At 39.4% G+C, this 24,897-nt stretch overlaps 1 protein-coding gene across 2 annotated transcripts in view; it reads right to left on the bottom strand.

Annotated features, from left to right (window-relative positions):
- Positions 1 to 18,267, bottom strand: part of ACER3 (alkaline ceramidase 3) — a 193,276-nt gene extending 175,009 nt beyond the window's left edge. The window contains exon 1 of one of the 2 annotated variants that reach the window (XR_014231781.1): positions 18,030 to 18,267. Coding sequence is in view for 1 of the 2 variants with exons in the window: in XM_082343393.1 (XP_082199519.1) it covers positions 18,030 to 18,132 (103 nt within the window). In the remaining variant the exon portion in view is untranslated. The remainder of the gene's footprint in view (positions 1 to 18,029) is intronic. The other variant, XM_082343393.1, reaches the window with a different exon arrangement.
- Positions 18,268 to 24,897: the final 6,630 nt, after the last annotated feature.

Genomic DNA, 24,897 nt, shown 5'->3' with positions numbered 1-24,897 from the left:
GGGATTGACATGTATACACTGATGTGTATAAAATTGATGACTAATAAGGACCTGCTGTGTAAAAAAATAAATAAAATAAAATTCAAAAATCAAAAAAAAAAAAAGAAATCAGAGACTGTCAGACTAGACCAGAAAGAAAAAAAGAAAAGAAAGGGAGAGAGAGAGAGAGCCAACTATAAGCAACTACAAGAAAAGCACTTTAAATGTAAAGATACAGAAAGGTTAAAATTAACAGGATAAAAAAGAAGTACCATGCCAATGCAAATTATAAGAAAGATGAATGGCTACATTAATATCAGGCCAAATAGACTTTAGAACATAGGATATTGCCAGAGAAAAAGGAGGACATTTCATGATGATAAAGGGTGAATACCTCAAGATTACATGACAATCCTGAAGTGTATATGCCTAAGAACGTAGCGTCAAAACATATAAGAATAGAAAGGAGATATAGAAAAATATACTACTAAAGTTGTAGTATAGTATTGGTGATTCCAATACTCTTCTTAATAATTAACAGAAACAGACAGAAATATCAGTAAATATACAGAAGACTTGAATAACACTAGCAACCAATTTGACCTGACATTTATAGAATACTACATGCATAAACAGCAGAATATATATCCTTTTCAAATCCGTGTGGAACATTCACCAAGTAAAACATGTGAAGAGCCATAAAACAAGCCAATAAGTTTAAAAGAATTTAAATTAAAAATATGTTTGAGGAACTTCCCTGGTGGTCCAGCGGTAAGAATCCACCTTCCAATGCAGGGGATGCGGGTTCAATCCCTGGTCGGGAACTAAGATCTCACATGCCGCAGGGCAATTAAGCCTGTGCACCACAGCTACCGAGCCCGCACGCTGCAACTAGAGAAGCCCATGCACTGCAACAAAGAGCCCACATGACACAACCAGAGAGAGAAGCCCGCGCATCACAACTAAGACCCAACACAGCCAAAAATAAAATAAATAAATAAATAAATCATTTTTAAAAAATAAAAATATGTTTTCTGAACATAATGAAATTAAACTAGAAATGACTAACAAAAAGATACCTTGCAAATTCCAAATATTTGGTAATTAGACAACACACTTCTATATAACCTATAGTTTATTTCTACTTCCCCTGTGATTTCTTCTTTAACCTATGGGTTATGTAAAAGAAATCACAGGAAGAATGGAAATAAAGCATATTAAAATGTGTTGACACACAGCTATAGAGTGCTAAGAGTGAAATTTATAACTATAAATGATTCTAATTTTTTAAAATAAGGTCTAAAATTAGTGTTCTAAGCTTCTATCTCATGAAACTAAAAAAATAATAAATTGAATAAAAGATAAGTGAAAGAAAAAAGAATAAGAAAAAAGTAGAGAAAATTAACATAGCAAGAAGTACGTCTGACATGATTAATAACATTTAATAAACCACTAAGATGATTAATCAACAAAAAAATAGAGAATACACAAATTACCAATATGAGGAATGAAAGAGCAGAGATCACCTTAGAGTCTACAGACATTAAAAGACCAATAAGAGAACATCAGAAAATTCAGCAATTTACATAAAATAAATTTCTTGAAAAATACAACCTATAAAAAACTGACAAAAGAAACATAATGGAAAACAAAATTATAGACCAGTCTCTCTCATGAACAAAGATACAAAATCCTTAACAAAAATACAGTTGACCCTTGAGCAACACTGGGGTTAGGGAAGCCAACCCTCCAAGCAGTTGAAAATCTGAGCATAACTTTACAGTCCGCACTCTGCACCCACGGGCTCAATATCAGTGGGTTCAACCAACCATGGATCATGTAGTACTGTAGCACATATTCACTGAAAAAAAATCCCTGTATAAGTGGACTTGCACAGTTCAAACCCATGTTGTTCAAGGGGCAACTGTACTGGCAAATCAAACCCAGATATAGATTTATAGATATAGCTATGGATATGGACATGGACATAGACAGAGACAGAGATGGAGAGATAGAGATGTTAATACATCATGTCCAAATGGGCCAGGAAAGCAAAGTTAGTCCAACATTAAAAAATCAATCAGGGTTTCCTTGGTGGCGCAGTGGTTGAGAGTCTGCCTGCCAATGCAGGGGACACGGGTTCGCACCCTGGTCTGGGAAGATCTCACATGCCGCGGAGCAACTAGGCCCGTGAGCCACAACTACTGAGCCTGCGCGTCTGGAGCCTGTGCTCCGCAACAAGAGAGGCCGCGATAGTGAGAGGCCTGCGCATCGCAATGAAGAGTGGCCCCCGCTTGCCACAACTAGAGAGAGCCCTCGCACAGAAACAAAGACCCAACGCAGCCATAAATAAATAAAAATAAATAAATTTAAAAAATAATCTGTAAAAAAAAAAAAAATCAATCAATTGAATTCATCATATTAACAGAAAGGACAAAATCACTTCAATAGATATAAAATAGTATTTGACAAAATTCAATACCCACTAATGATAAAACTCAAGCAAGTCAGGAAAAGAAAAGAATTTCCTCAACCAAGAAGTCCTACAAAAAATCTACAGCTGGGGGCTTCCCTGGTGGTGCAGTGGTTGAGAGTCTGCGAGCCAATGCAGGGGACATGGGTTCGAGCCCTGGTCTGGGAAGATCCCACATGCCGTGGAGCAACTAAGCCCGTGAGCCACAACTACTGAGCCTGCGCGTCTGGAGCGTGTGCTCCGCAACAAGAGAGGCCATGATAGTGAGAGGCCCGCGCACCTCGATGAAGAGTGGCCCCCGCTCGCCACAACTAGAGAAAGCCCTCACACAGAAACGAAGACCCAACACAGACAAAAATAAATAAAAATAAATAAATTTTTTAAAAAAGAAAAAAAATTATTAAAAAATAAAATAAAATAAAATAAAGGACTTCTTAAAGAGAATCTTAAAATTTCAAAAAAAAAAATCTACAACTTACCTAATAATAAAAAAACCCCACCATATCTAATAATAAAATATTTAATGCTTTCCTCCTTAAATTAAAAAATAAAAATAAAAAAGGCAAAGCTGTTTGCTCATATCACTTCTACTCAACAATGTACTGGAAGGTCCTAACCAGTATAGTAAGGGAAGAAAAATAATGCATAAAGAGTATTGAAAAGGATGAAGTGAAACTTTCTATTCATAGATTACATGTTTACTTAGTGACAAAAAAATTTATAAGTTTAGCAAGGTAGAAGATATAAGGATGATAGACAAAAATCAATTTAAATATCTATGCTAGCAATAGAGAAACAATGAGAAAATGAAATTTTAAAAATATAATGTATAAGAACATCAAAAAATATAAAATACTTAGAAATAAATTTAACAAGATGTTTAAGACCTCTACAATGAAAACTACTGAGAGAAATTAAAGGAGACCTACATAAATGGAGAAATACAACATGGTGGATTGTAAGACTCATATTTTTAAGATGTCTGTTTTCCCCAAGATGATTTATAGATATGATACAATCCCAGTAGGCTTTTAAAATAAAAATTGATGTATTATCTATTTTATAAAACAGATTACCTCAAAACTTAGCAGCTTAAAACATCAGACATTTATTATCTCACATAATTTCTGAGAGTCAAAAATATGGAAGCAGTTCAGACTCAGGATCTCTCATGGGGATGCAGTCAAAATGTTGGCCAGCTCCAAAGTCATCTGAAGGCCTAAATGGAGCTGGAAGGTCAACTTTCAAGATGGCTAATTCACCTGTCTGTTGGCTGGAGGCCTCAGTTCCTCATCACATAGACCTTTAATGACATGAGGGCTGTCTTCCCCAGAGTGAGTGATCCAAGAAAGAGGCCAAGAGGGAAGCAGTCATGCCTTTTATAACCTAGTATCCAAAGTTTCATCACATTACTTCTAATTTATTTTATTAGAAGCAAGGTACTAAATTTGGACCACACTCAAGGGGAAGGTAATTAAGCTCTACAGAGAAATAGCAAAGTGCACATCTCTTAAAACCATGATAATAGACAAACTGATTCAAAAATTTATATGAAAATGCATAAGACCTAAATATCCAAAACAATATTTTAAAAGAACCAAGTTGGAAGATTTATAGTAGTTGATTTCAAGGTCTACTATAAAGCTATATATATATCAAGACTCTGTGGTAATGGCATAAGGATATGCAAATACATCAACAGAGCAGAGAGCCCAGAAATAGACCTACATGTACAGCTCATGATTTTTGACAAAGGAGCAAAAGCAATCCAATGGGGGGGAAATGTTTTTTCAGCAAATAATGCTGTAACAACTGGACATGCATATGAGAAAAAAAATAAACTTCAATCCCTACCTCACACCATATATACAATGAATTTGAGATGGATATAGACCTAAATATCAAGCTATAACTATAAAACTTCTATAAGAGAATATGGGAAAATACCTTTATAATCTGAGGGTAGACAAAGGTTTTTAAACGGGATAAGGAAACCAATAACTATAAAAAAAAAAAAAGATAAATTAGACTCCATAAAAATTTTAAACTTCTCCTCATTAAAAGATACTTTTTAGAAAATGAATAGACGAAACATAGGGAGAAAACAGTCACAAATCATCCATCTGATAAAAGGACTTACGTCCAGAATATATAAGGAACCCTTGCAACTCAATAATAAAAAGACAACCCGGGCTACCCTGGTGGCACAGTGGTTGAGAATCCGCCTGCCAACGCAGGGGACATGGGTTCAAGCCCTGGTCCGGGAAGATCCCACATGTCGCGGACAACTTAGCCCATGTGCCACAACTACTGAGCCTGCGCTCTAGAGCCCGTGAGCCACAACTACTGAGCCCGTGTGCCACAACTACTGAAGCTCATGCACCTAGACCCTGTGCTCCACAACAAGAGAAGCCACCGCAATGAGAAGCCCGCACACTGCAACGAAGAGTGGCCCCCGCTCGCCGCAACTAGAGAAAGTCCGCGCGCAGCAATGAAGACTCAACGCAGCCAAAAATAAAATTAATTAATTAATTAATTTTAAAAATAAAAAGACAACCCAACTTTTTTTTAATGGGCAAAAGATCTGAAAAGACAATATACAAAAGAAGATATATGAATGTCCAAGGAGCACATGAAAATGTGCTCAGCATCTTTAGTTATCAGTAAATGCTAATTAAAATCACAATGAGATGCCATTATACCCACTCCAGAATGGATAAAATTAAAAAGTATGGCAATGCTAAATGTCCTTGAGTGTGTGGAGCACCCAAAACTTCCATGATGAGAATGAAAAGTTACATCACTTTGGAAAAAAGTCTTGCAGTCCCTTAAAAAACTAAACATAAACTAACTCTATGACCTGGTAATTCCACTTCTATGAATTTACCCAAGAAAGATGAAAAATATATGTTCACAAAAAGACTTGTATAAGAATGTTCATAGCAGCTTTATTCATAATAGCCAAAAACTGGAAACAGTCCTAGTATCAATAGGTAAATGGATAAACTAACTATAGTACATTCATACCATGAAACACTACTCAGCAATAAAAAGGAACAAACTACTGATTCAACAGCAGGACAAATCTTGTTTCTCATAGACACGAATCTTAAATGGACTAATAAAGATTTGTTTTTAATTTTAACTCCTAATATAGTAAATACTAATAGACTTAACTCACAAAGTTTTCCAGGGTTCTCAATAATTTTAAATGTGTAAAGGGGTCATAAGACCAAAAAGTCTGAGAACCGCTGATCTAATAAAAGTTGAATATAGGCATGCCCTACAATCTAATAATTATACTCCTAAATATATAGACACTCTTACACTTGTGTGTACCAGAAGATGTACAAGAATGTTCATAACATTATTTGTAATATCAAACACCTGGAAACAACAAAACATCAAACGACTGAAGAATGGATAAATCAATATATTCATACAGTGAAATTCTAAACAGTAAGAAAAAAAATGAACTATCAACGTAGATAATTCTCAGGAACATGGATGATACTAAGGACCACAATTTGAGTGAAAAAAACGAGTTGTAGAAGAATGTATATATAGTAAAATTCTACTCACATAAAATGTAAAACAAGCAAACCTAAACTGTATTTTCTAGGAATGCATAAGTGGGAAAAGACTAGGAAACGAAACACTAAATTAAGGATAGTGGTTATCTCTGAAGAAAAAGAAAGAAGATGGGATGAGGGAAGGGCACATAGGGAGCTAAATGTTCACCCAATGATGGCTGTTCTTAACCAAAGAATAGTCTTCCTTTATCAAGGTCATAATTCTCTTCAATTGCCAAGCTTTAAATTGGACATTCCTAGAATAGTGAGAACAAGGAATATCCATTTGATTGGCAAGCCTAACTGAATCAACTCCAGTGATCAACAGATCAACAGAATATCAGACAACAAAGCCAGACTGCCCTCACATCTACTTTAAAAAAGCATGTGTGTACATGGGGACAACTTATGGAATGGGAGAAAATATCTGCAAACGATGCAACTGGCAAGGACTTAATTTCCAAAATATATAAACAGCTCATACAACTCAATATCAACAAAACAAACAACCCAATCAAAAAATGGGCATTAGACCTAAATAGGTATTTCTCCAAAGAAGATATACAGATGGCCAATAGGCACATGAATAGATACTCAACATCACTAATTATTAGAGAAATGCAAATCAAAACTACAATGAGGTATCATCACCTCACACCAATCAGAATGGCCATCATCAAAAAGTCTACAAATAATAAATGCTGGAGAGGGTGTGGAGGAACAGGAACCCTCCTACACTGTTGGTGGGAATGTACAATAAATTGGTGCAGCCACTGCAGAGAACAGTATGGAGGTTCCTTAAAAACCTAAAAATAGGGTTACCATATAATCCAGAGTCCCACTCCTGGGCATATATCCAGAAAAGACAAAAACTACCACAATGTTCATAGCAGCACTATTTACAACAGCCAAGACATGGAAGTAACCTAAATGTCTAGGTATTTACCTATGAGAAATGAAAATATATATCCACAAGAAGACCTGTACAAGAATGTATATCACAGCTTTATGGTTACCAAAACCTGAAAACAGCCAGGTGTCCACCAACAGGAAAATAGATAAACTATGTTGTATTCATACAATGGAATACTAATTGGCAATAAAAAGGAACTACCAACACATGCAACAACATGAATATCAAAAATACTATGCGAGTGAAAGAAGCCTGACACCAAATAGTAAATATTATATAATTCTACTCACATGCAGTCCTAGAATGAACAAATCTAATGTATGGTGAAGAAAAAAATCAGAACAGATAGTTGCCCTGGAGAGAAGGGGGAAGGTGAAGGTGAGAATTACAGGGAAGGGGCATGAGGAACTTTCATGTTTGACGGAAAAGTTCTCTATCTTGATAGGGGTTTTGGTTATGCATATAAATGCACTTCTTAAAATTCAGCAAATACACACGATTTGTGCATTTACACTGAATACAAATTATACATCCAAAGAAAAAACAGAGAATTGAACTTTAGTTAATGATATGTATGTTGAAGTATTTAGAGGGAAAGTATACAGATGTTTGCAATTTACTTTAAAATGTATCAAAAAATAAAATGAATTGATAGAGAGAGGAATGGATAAATAGATATATGATAAAATAAGTACTGTATACTAAAATGTTATTGGTAGGATTTAGGCAATAGGTGAATGGATAATCACAGCAAAATTCTTCTAACTTTGCTGTACATGTGAAAATATTCATTAAAAAAAGGGGCTTTTCATGCCATATTTACTATTTGGCCTTTATCCTTCAGTCAATAGAAAGTCTTCAAATGGAAACAGAAGAAGCACCTAATTCTGTAAGGAGTAATCAGTCAAGGTTTAAAGAGGTATCCACTGACTGGGAATGCAGCTACAAATGACAAGGGAACAGCAGATGCAAAAGCAATCGGGTTAAGGTTGTGCGGCACACTAAATACTCCAACTGACCTTTCCACTGAAAACATCTAAAAATTCTGGTATATTCACAAAATATTCAAATAAATGAAACAAAGAAGGAAGAAAGGGAAGAGGGGTGAAGGGAGGGGAGGTCCACCAAGGTGAGGGGTCAGATAGGAGACCTCCCCAAATAAAGGCTTAACTTCCCTACCCCAATCCCTAAACTCAGTGTTTGCTCTTACGGCCTTTCAACTGTTTAAATGAGGCCCACTCACATTAGTAATCTTCACTTAAAGTCAACTGACTGTAGGTGTTAACCACATTTACAAGATTCCTTCAGAGCAATACCTAGATCAGTATTTGATTAAGTAACTGGATACTATAGCCAAGCCAAGTTCACACATAAAACTAACCATCACAGATAAGAAGGCCACAACTATAACAAAGCAGGATTTATTTTTTAAACTTATTTTGAGTAGATTCCAATTCGACTTTTATTGAGCACCTAGTATTTGCCAGGCACTTCCCTGTGCGTTTTCACATGTATAATGCCATTTAATTCTCACAACCCTACCAAATATTCATTGTTCTCATTTTATAGAAAATAAACTGGTACAAAGAATGATTAAGTGATTTGCCCAAAGTCACAATGTTCAATGGAGCAACATTCAGAGAGGATTCTGATTCTGACTTCAAGTCATTATGTCAGTTACTTTTCCCACAGGAAAGCATGCAGGGTTTCATGTCACCATAAACTGCTTTTGCTGTCTCTTTTGGGCTCAATCATTTTTCTGGGTCCTAAAATGTTTCTTCATGCCCTTACTTTTTTTTTTTTTTTTTGGCTGCGTTGGGTCTTCGTTGCTGCGCGCGGGCTTTCTCCAGTTGTGGCGAGCCGGGGCTACTCTTCACTGTGGCGCGCGGACTTCTCATTGCATTGGCCTCTCTTGTTGCCGAGCACGGGCTCTAGGTGCGCGGGCTTCAGTAGTTGTGGCTCCCGGGCTCCAGAACGCAGGCTCAGTAGTTGTGGCGCACGGGTCTAGTTGCTCCGCGGCACGTGGGATCCTCCCAGACCAGGGCTTGAACCCGTGTCGCCTGCATTGGCAAGCAGACTCCCAACCACTGCGCCACCAGGGAAGCCGCCCTTACTTATTTATTTTAAAACACTCTTTGTTGCACTACCGAAAACTCTCCAGGTGAGTGTTTTTTTCTGCCCACTATGAAACAGTTGGCAAAGGAACAAGGGTAGAACCCCAAAATCAAAGAAACAACTTAAAATTTCAACCTGAACTAATAGTGTACTGGACAAAACTTTAAATGTTTACTATTTTCTGTATTCCAGTTAGCAAAGTTGCACAAATTACAATTTGAGGTATTTGTTCTCCTTATTTACCAATACATCAATTACTGTTCCATTAAAATAAGTAAATAGGGACTTCTCTGGCAGTCCAGTGGTTAAGACTCTGTGCTTCCACTTCAGGGGGCACAGGTTTGATCCCTGGTTAGGGAACTAAGATCCCATATGCTGCACAGTGCAGCCAAAAAAAAAAAGGAAATAAATCATTTCTTCCAACAGGTGCTACCAAATGACAATTTTTCCTAGTTAAAATCTTGGATGACCTAGGTAAATGCTAAATCAAGATTAGACTTCAAACTGTACTTAGCCTTCAAGTACAGTAGTTTCTCCTAATCTGCGGTTTCACCTTCCAAGCTTTCAAATACCCATAGTCAACTGCAGTCTGAAAATATTAAATGGAAAATTCCAGAAATAAACAATTCATAAGGTTTTAACTGTGCACCATTCTGAGTAGCATAATGAATCTTGCACCGTCCTGCTCTGTCCCGCCTAGGATCCTCAACCATCAACATCACCTGCTCCTGACATCCAACCATCCACATCATTATGGTTCAATGATCCAGGATCACCCAAAGCAAATGAATCTCCTTCTCTGAATAATCAGAAGTTAATAGTAGCCTAACACTAGGTCACAATACCTTCTCATCATGTAGGCATTTTATCATCTCAGATTATCACAAAAATAAGGGTAAGTACAGTACAATAAGATATTTTGAGAGAGACCACATTCACATAACTTTTATTACAGTATATTGTTATAACTGTTCTATTTTATTATTAGCTGTTATTAATCTCTTATTGCACTTAATTTATAAATTAAATTTTACCATAGGTATGTATGTATAGGAAAAAACACAGTACATACGGTTGACCCTTGAACAAAACAGGCTAGAACTGTGCAGATCCACTTACAACTAATTACTAACTATAGACCAAAGTCTAAAAGATAGTTTGGTTTGAGCTTCGCTTAGGTATTGGGAACAAATGAAAAGAAAACTGTTTCTAAAATGAAAATGTAATATGTTCAATTTTAAATTCAATTTAGCTCATTACCCAGAACAATCATTTTCAAACTTCGGTTCACATGCAGTATTTTTGGCCTGTTACTGCTGGGGGCAGGGTGGGGGGGGGTGGGGTGGTGATCAACACCTAACTTGATTTTCAAGTTAGAAACCTAGGTTCCAGTACCAGCCCTGTGATACTGAACAAGTCACTTATCCTTTTGAACCTGGTTCCTTACATACAGACAGTGATAACGCTTACACCCCATAGGAAAAAAAGAATTAACAGTGTTTTTTGAACAATAAAGTCTTGCTTCTCCAAGTATAATCTCCAGACCAACAGCACTGGAGTCATCTGATAGCTTATAAGAAATGCAGACTCTAAGGCCACATTCCAGACCTACTGTACTGGAATATGAATGTTAACAAGACCTCCAGGTAATTCACATGCACATTAAAATCTGAGCAGAACTACTATAAAGCACTCTACAGATGTTAGGTATCTTCACCATAAAAAAAAAAAAAGTTAATTAGGAGCTCTTTTTGTTCTGAGGAAGTCCTATGACCTGGTAAATCATTAACAATATGACATCAACAATATTTGACATCATCCTCCTCAGCTCTACCATTTCCCATACTGAGAAACTACTGAACGTGGATTCTGGTCTAGGTTTCACAACTAATTGGCAATATAATCTTGAGCAAATCATGTGAACTCTCAAGGTCCTTCTCCTTACATGTAAAATGAGAAGGTTAGACCACTAGTTACCAACCTGAGGTCTCTGGACCCACTGGGGTCTGAAAAAGTAGTAATGGAGGGAGGCAAGATAGTATGATAGTTAAGGGCATAGTTTTAGAATCAAATGGCCCTTGGGTCACTTAGGCTCTGCCACTTAATAACGTTGACCTAGGGCAAGTTACTTAACCTTCCTAAACTTTAAAAGAGTTGTTATAAGGATCATAATAAGGGTTCGTATAAGATAATATACACATAGAGCTTTGCACATTGTGTCCCATAATGTTAGCTTTTATTATTTCTATTGGCTATTTTCAGTATCTCAAAAATCATATTTATCTGAAATAAGGCTGCAATGAAATTATTATGCTATTTTTCTTTGGACTAGAATTATACCAATATATTAAGGTAATACATTACCTTATCTCATGTATCTCATATGGATCAATACAGTGTAGTAACAGTGACTAGATCTCCTCTAATTGACAGTCACATGTGCCTTTGATTATTTGAAATGGGGATAAAGTGCATTAATAATTATAATTTATGTAGAAATAATAATAAGTTACAATTTATATAAAAATAATAATAAATTCATGGGGCCCATGACAGAAAATAATAAAATGCTTCTTTCTAATGAAAAAGTTAAAATAGACACTACATCACCATATGATCCAGAAATTCCACTTCTGGGTTGAAGAGATATTTGTACACCCATGTCACAGCCTCACTATTCACTACAGCCAAGAGGTGGAAGCAACCCATGTGTCCATCAATGGATGAATGGATAAGGAAAATGTAGTGTATACATACAATGAAATATTATTCAGCCTTTGGAAAGAAGGACATTCTAACACACGCTACAAAATGCTACATAAGGACATTATGCTAAGTGAAATACGCCAGTCACCAAAAAAAAACCCCAAAAAACAAAAAAAACCCACTGTTGATTCCACTTATATAAATTCATAGAGACAAAAAGCAGAAGATTGGTTGCCAGGGTCTGCGGGGGAGGAGGGAATACGGAGTTGTTAAATGGAGTTTCAGTTTTACAAGATGAAAAGAGTTCTGGAGATTGGTTGCACAACAGTGTCAGTGTACTTAACACTACAGAACTGTACACTGAAAAATGGTTAAGATGGTAAATTTTATGTTATGTGTGTTTTTCCACAATGATTAATAAATAAATAAATACACAAACAAACAACCAGCTAGCTGGTATGGCAGTTCTTCCAGCACTAACACTGTAAAGCCTTTATGCTTTAAGTTTTTAATAAGCACCCCTTCCTTGCATTCCAAAGTACCATATACATATGTCCATCACAGCACCCGGAACAGTTTACTGGCAGTCTCTGACTGTATAAATTAAATCTAAACCCTTTGGTACACTAAATTTGACCCTTCATTTGGCCTTCATTCTTCAGTGGTCTTACGGTGTTTCTGAGCTATGAGTCAGAGGCAGTGATGCTTGCTCATCAATAACCCTCAGGAAAAAGACTGTCTTCCTTAAGGTGACAGGATGTCACTCCACCAGCCCACAGAATCCCATGGCCAAAAGAAGCCTGAAGCACGCTCACTTCCTTGAGGCTACTATTCAGAGAAGATAGTGGGAAGGGGCCTGAAAAAAACGAAAGGAAAAGGGTGCAAGGAGGTACAAGCAGCTAGATGCCTTGAGTGGCAAATGTGTACGGCAGGGGCAGCTGATTAAAGCCTCTCTAGTCTTGTGCTGCACTGGCAATGAAGGACAGACTCCTTTATGCCATCTAAGCAAATCCTATCATAAAAGCGTAAAGACTGAGGGTTGCCCTGCTTCCCTTCTGCCCAATTCCTATGAATAGATGCGGAGAGGGGCAGCAAACCTGTGAGAAGAGACAACACCTACCTAGCTTGAATCATCCTAGCCCAAGGGCAAAAGGGAGATAGCTAGATGGTCCTACCAGAAGTTACCATCCATTCTCCCCATCCATGAAAGTCTTACTAGCCAGGTTACCCCCTCAGACTGAAGTAGCTCCTATGAAACCCATAATTAGGATTTAAAAATATTTTTTAGCTTTCTGATAAATAAACCCTCCTTTATAATATATCAAATTTTAAACATTCTTCAAATACATTTTTAGGAATGCATTTCCCTTGAAAGTAGGAAATGCCTATTTGAACTTATCTGTTCATACCTCTACTGGCTTATTAGCTACCTTGAACAGAGAGACAGCTTTGTATAGTTTTGTATTTTAAGTCAATGACAAAATAAGTTTTCAATAAATATTTGCTGAATAAATTAAACATTCTGAAAAAAAAAGGGTAATTCCCCCTTGAGGCCATCAGTAAAACACAGAATTCCCTTCTGCTTCCCTTTAGGAAATATTTCTTCCATAAAAACGACAGCACCTGAAATTCCACTTCCTGTGACAGTGTTTCTTGGTAGAAAGAGTTGTCAGACCTATATTTGAATACCATTTCTGCCACTTAATAGCTGTATGACACTGAGCAAGTTACTTAACTTCTCTAAGACTCAGTTCCCTCACCTATAAAATGGGGATAACACCACCTACTTACTAGGAATGTTACTAGGATTAGAAATACACAAGCAGTCTTCACTTTGCAGAGTTCTAATATGCACAAGTTTCAGTTACCACAGTTTCGTTAAACAATACCAATTCCCCAACAACACAATTCAAATTTCAGTTCCCACAGTATATTAACTGTGAATAACTGAATACAGTACAAACTTCACTACTAGATCTTCAATCCACAAATGACTATGTAAATAATAGAAGCACATCACGATCGGTAACTAACCAAGTCACTTCTTTTAAAGTTTGTTGGTGGATTTGACAAAATAAATTGCAAAGGAACAACGATTAGGCCGTTGGTGGACTCCTCATCAGTAACAGTAAAAGCCAGGATACAATGGAATAATATCTTCAAAGTGCTGACAGAAAAATATCTCTCTGCCTAAATTTCTAACTATAGATAAAAGACCAGGGCAAAGTCTGTTGGTGTTTAGTCACTGCACATCTGTTATTCAGTTCATGTACAGACGGCAAAGCATGTAGCTGAGTTGCCTCCTTGTCTCCTGGTGATGAATGTACGTGACATGTTACAAAAATGGATAATTGAAAGGTGGAACAGGCCAACAATGATGAAAGTGCAGCAAAGAAACAAAAAGTAATAGTGTTAAGGGGGTGGGGGAGGGATGGATTGGAAGTTTGGGATTAGTAGATGCAAACTATTATATAGAGAATGGATAAACAACAAGGTCCTACTGTACAGCACAGGGAACTATATTCAATATCCTGTGACAAACCATGATGGAAAAGAATATGAAAAAGAATGCATATATGTATAACCAAATCACTTTGCTTTACAGTAGAAATTAATACAACATTGTAAGTCAACTATACTTCAATAAAATAAAATTTTTTAAAAAAGTAATAGTGTTGGAAATAAAATCCCAATCAAACATAAACGGAGTTATAGAAGAAATAACTGACCATGACAATGTTGACCTTGTTGCCACTCGAGAGACCAGATATGCAGCCAGAGGAACTTAGTGAAGGCAAACTTATCGACACAAATGAAGAAAGGGGTTGTGAGAAAAGGATGAAGATGGAACAGAAGTGACACCAGCAAAAACTCTGCGTTACAGGAACTCTCAGAAATATTTCACAATATTGAAAGTGCAAAGAATGAAATGTTGGAACCTGATCCAAAGTTAGAAAGGAGCATGACAATCCACCAAGGCATAGAAAAAAATACTCATTCCATATCATAAGTTACATGACAAGAAGGCAAGTACTACTCAAATTACTCTAGATAAGTTCTTCTACAAAGAAATAACACATTTTAATTCTCAGTGTTTTCAATGTTTTCAATTACAGTGTACTAAATATTAGTTTTAACATTTTTTTCATTTCTCCATATATTTATGACTAACAATAAGAGGGTTTACAATGTTTGACAAAAATGTGTAAAGGTCACGGAATACTCATAACTTTTCTCATTGATTATGAAGATTACTTTGCCAGGTTTTAACTTGCATGGTCATTTGTACTGTCCCATACTACCATGCAAAGTACCTGTAACTTCTAGCACATCAAGGCACTTAGTATTTCACAACTGAAGAGAAACTGGCTACCTTTTCCCCTGATTCTGACAATCCACCCAAACAAAAAAGGAATATGAGCTCATCTTGGATGACGTTAAGAAGACAGCGTTTCAGGTTTTTCAGTGACTAAGAACCGTTGCCATCTTTACATGCAATTCCCCAAACTTGTCCTTAGATTACCCAAAACACACACACCCCAATGCTGAAAGATAGGCTTCCTGAATAGTTATTCAATTTGTCATCTGTGATAGTGTACTACTTCATGCTTGTCCTCATCGCCTGCATGCAGGGGCAAAACAATGAATGTGTGATAGAAGTAATATGGTATAGTAGCTTTAGAGTCAGACCTCAACTTGAATACTACCTCTACCCCACTTTTTGCAACCTTAGATAAATTACTTGTTAGAGTTTCAATTTCCTAATCTGTGAAATAAGGATAATAATGCCTTCTTTTTGGAATTATGGTAAATATCGAAAAAGATAAGATATATGAAGTGCTTAGCAAAGTGTGGTACATAGTAAGCACTTAGATATAGCTATTATCACCATTATTATTATCCTGAATATTTCTATCATTATTGTAAATATTATAATGTTGATAAAGTTGCATTTGTTTTAAACACATTATTAATCAGCCTATTTTTCAAAGATCAAGTCTCTTACTCAAAGATATGATAGACACACACCACTTGCTGGGTGAGAAGGTTGACCTCAACCTCCTCCAGATCATTTTCTCCCAAGGTACAAGTGCAAAGGGCTGCCAACACTCACTCATCCTGTTCTTGCAACTCCTGATTCCTATGTCAAAACCCTCCCTGCCGGCTGCTCAGAGTTTCCTCTTCTGAGGTCATTAAGAACTAAAGCCATTTCCCATTTCTCAGAGCTATCTGTCAGAACAGTAGTATCTTGCTGTCTCATAACTCACATGACTTAACTGTCAGTTTTCTCTTTTGATTCTAATCCTTCATTCTAAACTAAGAGTCATTATTACCTATATTGACCCATAAAGCTGCAAAGGACCTAAAGGCCAACTAAAGCCAACCCCTTTTCTCTACCAAACAATTAATTCCCCCTAAAATATCCATGTGAGTTAGTTGAGCAAGGTCTGTTTGAACACTTTCAGTGACAGAAAGCCCTCTACCTCTCAAATCAACACAATCAATGATTATAACTTTAAAATTTTCCTTACGTTGAAGCAAAACCTCTCTCCTTACAGGCAGTTTCCACCCATAGGCTCTAATTCTACATTCTAGAGAAATACAGAAAGCTTAACTGCTCTATATCACAGCCCATTCAACATTTTAAGAACCCTGAGTTTCACTTTTCCACATTACAAATTTCTAGTTCAGAAAGCACAATTTTAAGTCCCTTCTCTCGTGGACCTCCTCTGGACCATGTATGGGCTTGCCAACGTGATCTAACAGCAAATTGGTAAAGCACTTCCTTTGCCAACATCTGAGCTGACGAGTAATTATACTACAAATGACCCCTTTGCCCATATTCATCCATTATTATATAAAAATTATTAATTTAAGCTAGTAGTTCAGGAAAAGTAACTCTCAGCCTAAATCACAGTTTAAAGGGAATAGTACTAAAAGTCTTAAAAACTACCAAAAGAGTTTTTTTTTTTTTTTTTTTTAATCCTAGCCAATTACTGGGAATGCAATAAAGTAGGATCAGCTGGCATGAAAGTCTTGCCTCTTTCCTACAAAGCCAAACACATGTCTGGGACAAAGACCCAACAATGGGAAGGTTAGCTAAAAAAGAGTTTTGCTTCACGTCCTGAGAAAGTTGAGCCAATTAGAAGAAGGCAGTAATAGTGAGCCAAAAAATATTCTCTGTACCTTGCCAGAAGCAGGTACCTGAAGAAGGATCAAATGCTGTGCTCTCAAAACTTGACCACAGTAAACTACAGAAAAACAAGCGGCAGATTTTTCCTGTTCCTAGCCTGGAAGGAACAATCATCTGGGGAAATACACACACACACACACACACACACACACACACACACACACAGCACCCCAAGGGGCCAGTCAGGGGCAGCAGCTAGAGGAGGATTCTTCCCCAAGTCCTCAGAAGGTGTAATCAGTGGAAGTAGCGTCCTCAGAAGAACCTTAACCTTCGTCAGGTAGTCGGAGAGGAGGCAGAGTGGAGTAGGGACTTGATCCCTTGTGCTCTTAGGAACCTGGCACGAGCCGGAAGGTACAGACTAGATGCTGCCTTCTACTCCTGGTGCAAGGAGAGAGCTGAATGATCGTACTCAGAAAGGAGGTGATCGCTGGTACCCGAAGATATCCTGGGTGAGAGTGGGCTGGAGGGTAAGGGTGGGGGTAGGTATCTGAGACCGGGAAAACCGTTCACTGGAGGTGACCGAAGGAGGACTCACAGGAACAGAGAACGAGGAAGGGAAAGACCGCGTTTTCACGTATTTGGGGGAAGATTGAGCTAGGACCTGTTCCCTTCTCCCGTGTCCTTGCGACGAAGGTGGTGGCAGCAACAGTAGGAGCAGGTGTCCCGGGCCCTCATTCAAATAAGCAGAGTCCCCCACTGTCCCAAGCTCTACTCGGGCTGCCCCCACTTGCCCCTCAGGCAGCGGAATCCCCATTCCCAACCCTGCCCCTCAGGCTTCCCCTAAGGTCCAGCAGGGGCTCTCCACATATCTTCCGCCCCCCCAACCTCGAGGCCCCCCTCAACCCGTCCAGACCGGCCCTCCTCACCCGCCACACTGGATTCCCCTAGCTGCTGCCTTCCTCCGCAGCATTCCCGTTCCTGTCCCCTGGCCCGCTCTCCCCACGCCACCTCCCCCGGCCAGGCCCCGTGCCTCCCCCGGCGGCCAGGTCCGCCCTCTCCCTTCCTCACGCGGCGTCTCCCCTTCAGACCGGCGCCCTCCCTCCCTCGCTCCCGCCTCAGGCCGGCACCCGCACTCACAGAACTCGGCGATGTACCAGGTCACCGCGTAGTTCTCCTCGCACCAGTCCAGCGTGGAGGTCGTGGGGCCCCAGTAGCCCTCGCGGTCTCCGGCGGGAGCCATAGCGTGCGCCGCCGCCGCCGCCGCCCAGGCGCTCCGCTCGTTGCGCTTGGTTCCGCGGGTTCCCAGGCCGGCTCTGGCCCTGCTGGCGCGCTAGCCTCGCACTCCACCCTCTCTCCCTCCCCGAGGGGCGGGGCCCGGAGCCGTCAGAGACCCGCCCGGCCGGAGACCCCGCCCACCGCGGCCAGCGCAGGGCCCAGCCGGAGGGCGCCGGGACTGCCCTGCCCCCTCCTTCCCAGGGAAGGGGTGTGAGCTGGGCCACCGGCCCCGCCTCGACACGCCCTTGACTGTGGGTTGGGCGTTCCTGACATCCCCGAGGCTGTTTTCTATCTGGATGCTTGAGCTTCTGGTGAGGGGGGGAGGGGGAGGGGGAGGAGAGGGGAGGGGGAGGGGAGGGGGAGGGGAGGGGGAGGGGAGGGGAGGGGAGGGGGAGGGGAGGGGAGGGGAGGGGGAGGGGAGGGGGAGGGGAGGGGAGGGGTTGATTTTACTGCGGCGGGGGTGGGATGAAGGCTTCAATCAAGCCCTGGCTTGATTAAACTAGTGCAGAGACGCACCTCAGTGTCTTTCTTCGGCCGCAGGCCTGAAAAGGAGCTCAGGAACCGAATACTCCCAGCCCCGCCGGGGACTCCCAGGAAATAATAATTTTCTGATAAAGGTGTGTCACCTGGCAACAAAGGGAAAGGGCAACAAACCCCGGACCGAGCAAAAAGAAGGGGGAGGGGGGGACTTCGGGATCCTAAAAAACAGTGCAGCCAGAGCACTAAAGCAGAGTTTACTTGCTTCCGTTTGGGCTTACAAGCCCAGAAGTTTCTACCTTCTAGCAATCTATAATTGTGTCCTACTCTTCAGGCAACCAACAGCCTCCCCTACTACCAGCCTCAAGACCCTAATACTCCTCAGAGCTGCTGCAAGGATCTTTTTAAAACGCAAATGCAACCGCCCCCTGCCCCTTGTGTTCAGCTACACCAAACTCTTCCCTAGCTCAGAATGTGCAGGGTCCACTCCCATCTTCCTGCCTTTGCTCCTGCAGTTCAGCTGGGACTGCCTGCCTTCCTCTCTTCTCCATTTAGCTAATTTCCACTGGTCCTTTAGAATCCAGCTTCCTGAAACCCTCCCTGACTCTCATCCCCAAGAGCTCCCTTGACCTTTGTTCACATCCTCCAGTGATAGATACATCCTGATCTGAAAGTTTGATTTCCATTCTTTATGGTCCCAACACCCAGGACTCTGCCTGACCAAGCAGCTCGAAATGAAGAGTATAGTTAAGGATGACACAACTGCTATTTCCTAAAGAAATAAGTCAATTAAGGTGTAATCGAAGGTAAAAGAAAAAACAAGGAGAGATGAGGCACCCACAGCCTCTCTACAAAATGACCCTACCGGATGATAGATGCAGAACCTTTACTTGCAGGGTGCAAAACCTAGGAATAGAGGCTGTGTTTTAATAGAAATAGTGGGATATCGAAATTTTTCTTTTGAACAGCAGACATTGAGCTTCTGCTATGTACCCTGCCTTTGGCTGAGTGCTAGGAACACATGGAGGTAAACAGTAAAGATTCAAGATGGCAGTCTCTGGAGAGATCAATAAAATTGAGGTGTGGGAAAACTTCTATTTCTAGTCATTTTTTATCTTGTCCTTAAAATTTCTGTCTCGTGTGTTCTTAATATGTATATTAATCATAAGTATATATACTTTATAAATGAATAAATATACATGTATTTGTATACTCATAATGAATATGCAGAAATACATACTAAAAGTGATTTGCTGATGACATTGCAATAAAAACTGTAGAGACCACAACCGTAGACTGTGATAATACTTGCTAGGAGTAAAGCAAAAATTAGGGCTTTGCGGGAGCCCTTATGTGGAAAGAACCCCTAACTCAGCCAAATGACTCAAAGCAGGGGATGAGGCCTTGGCTTTATCAATACCTTGCCACATCAACAGTTACAGGGGGGTGGGACCTACCATGACCAGGACAAAATTTAGAAGAGAAAAATTAATTTTTCTCACCAAGACAAAAGGTGCACTGCAGTAGTATCGCTCAGAAAACACAAATGTATTTCATAGGTCCTTCAGCAATGTCTGTCCTCCTTTCTCTCTTTTCTAAAAAACTCCCCCCAGCCCCTAGTATAAATGCAATGCATGGAAATGTAAGGAACCCAGAACAGCCAAAACTATCTCGAAAAAGAACAAAATTGGAGGGCTTCCCCAGTGGCGCAGTGGTTGAGAATCTGCCTGCCAATGCAGGGCACACGGGTTCGTGCCCTGGTCTGGGGGGATCCCACATGCCGTGGAGCGGCTGGGCCCGTGAGCCACGGTTACTGAGCCTGCGCGTCTGGAGCCTGTGCTCCTCAACAGGAGAGGCCGCGATAGTGAGAGGCCCGCGCACCGCGATGAAGAGTGGCCCCCGCTTGCCACAACTGGAGAAAGCCCTCGCACAGAAACGAAGACCCAACACAGCCATAAAATAAAAATAAAAAAATAAATAAAAAGAACAAAATTGGAGGACTTACACTTCCCGATTTCAACACTTAATACAAACCTACACTAATCAAGACAGTGTAGTACTGGCATAAGGATAAACATGTAGATCAATGGAATAGAATTGAGATTTGAGAAATAAAAACTGTAAATTTATGGTCAGTTGATTCTCAACAAGGATGCCAAGGGAATGAATAGTCTTTTCAACAACTGGTGCTGTGACAACTGGATATCAATATGCAAAAGAATGAAATTAGATTCCTTCCTGCCATAATAAACAAAATTTAACTCAAAATGGATCATAGACTTGCATGTAAGAGCTAAAACTATAAACTCTTAGAAGTTTATATAAAAGTAAAATTTTATTATGTAACCTAGGGTTAGACAATAGTTTCTTTTATAAAATACCAAAAACACAGGTGACAAAAGAAAAAATAGATAAACTGGACTTCAACAAAATTTAAAACTTTTGATACAAATGATACCAAAAATAGGAGAAAACATTTGCAAATCAGATATCTGATAAGAGACATATTCTGAATATATAAAGAACTCCTACAACTCAAAAAAAGAAAAATAACCCTAAAAAATGGGGAAAGCAACTGAATAGACATTTCCCCAAGCAAGATATACAAGTGGCCTATAATCACATGAAAAGATGTTCATATTTGCCATACTAGAAATGCAAATCAAAACCACAATCAGGGGGCTTCCCTGGTGGCGCAGTGGTTGAGAATCTGCCTGCCAATGCAGGGGACACGGGTTCGAGCCCTGGTCTGGGAAGATCCCACATGCCGCGGAGCTGCTAGGCCCGTGAGCCACAACTACTGAGCCTGTGCGTCTGGAGCCTGTGCTCGCCGCAACTAGAGAAAGCCCTCGCACAGAAATGAAGACCCAACACAGCCAAAAATAAAATAAAAATAAATAAATTTAAAAAAAAAAAGAAAAAAACCACAATCAGAGACGTGGATGAACCTAGAGACTGTCATACATAGTGAAGTAAGTCAGAAAGAGAAAAACAAATATTGTATATTAACACATATATGTGAAATCTAGAAAAATGGTACAGATGAACTGGTTTGAAAGGCAGAAATAGAGACACAGATGTAGAGAACAAACGTATGGACACCAAGGGGGGAAGTGGGGGTGGGGGTGGGGGTGGGGGTGGGGGTGGGGGTGATGAATTGAGTGATTGGGATTGACATGTATACACTGATGTGTATAAAATGGATAACAAGAACCTGCTGTACAAAAAATAATTAAAATTCAAAAAAAATAACCCACAATCAGATGCTACTTCACACACAATAAGATGGCTATAATCAAAAAGACAAACAATATGGGATTTCCCTCGTGGTCCAGTGGCTAAGGCTCTGCACTCCCAATGCAGGGGCCCCTGGTTTGATCCCTGGTCAGGGAACTAGATCCCACATGCTGCAACTAAGAGTTCACATGCCACAACTAAAGTTCCCACATGCCGCAACTAAAGATTCCCCACACCGCAATGAAGATCCTGCACGTGGCAGCAAAGATCCTGCGTGCTGCAACTAAGACCAGGTGCAGCCAAATAAATAAATAAATAAATAGACAAGCATTAACAATTGTTAACAAAGATATGGAGAAATTAGAACACTCATACATTGCTGGTATGTAAAATGATGCAGCCACTTTGAAAAACAGTTCCTTAAAATGCTAAGTGGAGTTACCATATGACCTAACAATTCTACTTTTAGGTATATATATATATAAATATATATAATTCTACTTCAAAAACTTGAAACCATATGTCCACAAAAAATTGTACAAGGATGTTCATAGCAGCATTACTCTCAATAGCCAAAGAGTGGAAACAAAGCAAATTCCATCAACTGATAAATGAATTAATAAAATGTGGAATATCCATACAATGGAATATTATTTGGCAATAAAAAGAAATGAAATACTGATACATGTTACAACGTGGATGAGCCTAGAAAACTATGCTGCATCAAAGAAGTCAAACACTAAAGGGTACATATTGTATGATTCTGTTTATATAAAACATCCAGAGCAGGCAAGTCTATAGAATAGAAAATAAATCAGTTGTTGGCTGAGAGAGGGAATAGGAATGCAGAGTGACCCCTAGTGGGTACCCACTGGTTTCTTCGGGGATGATGAAAGTGTTCTAAAATTAGTTTGTGGTAATGGTTGCACAACTCTAAATATGCAACAACAAAAGTGAATTGTATACCTTTTTTTAAATTAATTAATTTATTTTTATTTTTGGCTGTTTTGTTGCTGTGCGCGGGCTTTCTCTAGTTGCGGTGAGCAAGGGCTACTCTTCATCGCGGTGCGGGGGCTTCTCGTTGTGGTTGCTTCTCTTGTTGCGGAGCACGGGCCCTAGGCTCACGGGCTTCAGTAGTTGCAGCACACGGGCTCAGTAGTTGTGGCTCACGGGCTCTAGCGCACAGGCTCAGTAGTTGTGGCTCACGGGCTTAGTTGCTCCATGGCATGTGAGATCTTCCCGGACCAGGGCTCGAACCCGTGTCCCCTGCATTGGCAGGTGGATTCTTAACCACTGCGCCACCAGGGAAGTCCAAATTGTGTACTTTAAATTGTACACTAAATGTTCTAAATAGTGGAACTGTGTGGCATGTGAGTTATGTCTTAATAAAGCTTTCTTTAAAATACATTCTCATGTTGGAAAAATTAGAAAATATCCAAAAAAGTGTAAAAAATAAAGGAAATCACCTATAATCTCACCAACTAGCAATAACCATTGTCAACCTTTAAGTATATTTTCTTCGAGCGTTTTACCTATGGATTCCTTTTCACATGATAGAGCTAATAATGCCTTTATACAGCATATTTTTTCATAAGCATTTCTCATGCCATTAAAAAATCCTTGTAAATATATTAATAGTCATATTCAATTTTATAGATAAACCACAGTTTACTTAATTATTAAATATCCATGTTACTATTCCCTTACTACTAGGTATTTAGGTTATTTCCAAAGCCTATATTTATTTTTCAACTAACAAATGAGAACCCAAATTTGAAAGCTTTGAACCAGATTCCTACTGGAAACCCTTTCTACTAGTTCCCAAAACAACTAAAGAAATCCCAGCTGTAATCCATCTTTTCCACACAAGATACATTGCGCCATAACTTCATAACTGCAAAGGAAAATTTGAATCCACCAAGACTGAGTGTGTAGGCTCACCACAGATTAAGTGACCTTATGATCTACAAGTTAGCTCTTGGCCTCTCTAACAGCAAGGCACAGTCATGGCAGCCTATCAACACTTCCTAGCCCCCATTCATAGGGGATATTAGAGCATCACCCAAATGCAATAGACTGCAACCTGGGGACACAGCCCCAAGCCTCTCTGGGAAGAGTCTCCTGACAGCCAGCCTGGGTTGGGGCCTCTCTCTGTTCCTGCAGCCCTTGGGTTTCCTTCCACCATAGCCCTTCTCACCCCTCACAGTAGTCTGTTTAGGAGCTGGTCTCCAGCCCCTGTCGCATTCTACCTCCGTATCTCCAGTCCCTCACTTAGGCCTGACACAGAATTGGTGCTCAGGGAATAGTCATAGAACAATAATAATAATAAAGTAACATTTATTAAATTTATTAATTTATTACTTAACCATGGGCCAGGCCCTGTTCTGAGTCCTTTATAAACATTAACTTAGTTAAATCTTACAACAACCCTATGAGGTATTTAGATACTGTTCTTTTCCCCATTTCATAGTTAGGGACATTAAAGTACAAGGAGGTTGAGTAACTCGCCTGAATATACATGACTAGTTGGCAGCAGAGCCAGGATTTGAATTTAGGCATTCTAGCTTCACAGCATGGGTGCTTAACAGCTATGTTAAGAAAAATTGCTAATGAATTTGTAAAATATTGAGAATGAAGCCTAACTCTGAGACTTTTATAGGGATATGGAGGGCACGCATGAAGGTAAGTTCCACAAGTACAGGCACTGTGTAACACCACTGTATCCCCAACACACAGTTTGATACAGATTAAGTCCTCAATGAATATGTGGTGAATGAATGACATAAAAAGACAAGGATGGAAAAGGTAAAAGAGAAGAAGAATTTTTAAAGTGTTACTACATTTGTTATTTACTTTCTCTGTTTAATATAACAAGCAATACACATTCATTATGAAAAAATTAACAATATAGATGAGGAAAAGTTTTATGATGAAATATATGATATATAAAATAATATATCACTTATATATAAAGTATCAAGAATAATAATGAAGTGAATCTTGATATAGTCACCAC

Source organism: Balaenoptera borealis, assembly GCF_965194805.1.
Source record: "Balaenoptera borealis genome assembly, chromosome: 11".
NCBI classification, from domain to species: domain Eukaryota; kingdom Metazoa; phylum Chordata; class Mammalia; order Artiodactyla; family Balaenopteridae; genus Balaenoptera; species Balaenoptera borealis.
This window is presented reverse-complemented; position numbering and strand designations above follow the sequence as displayed.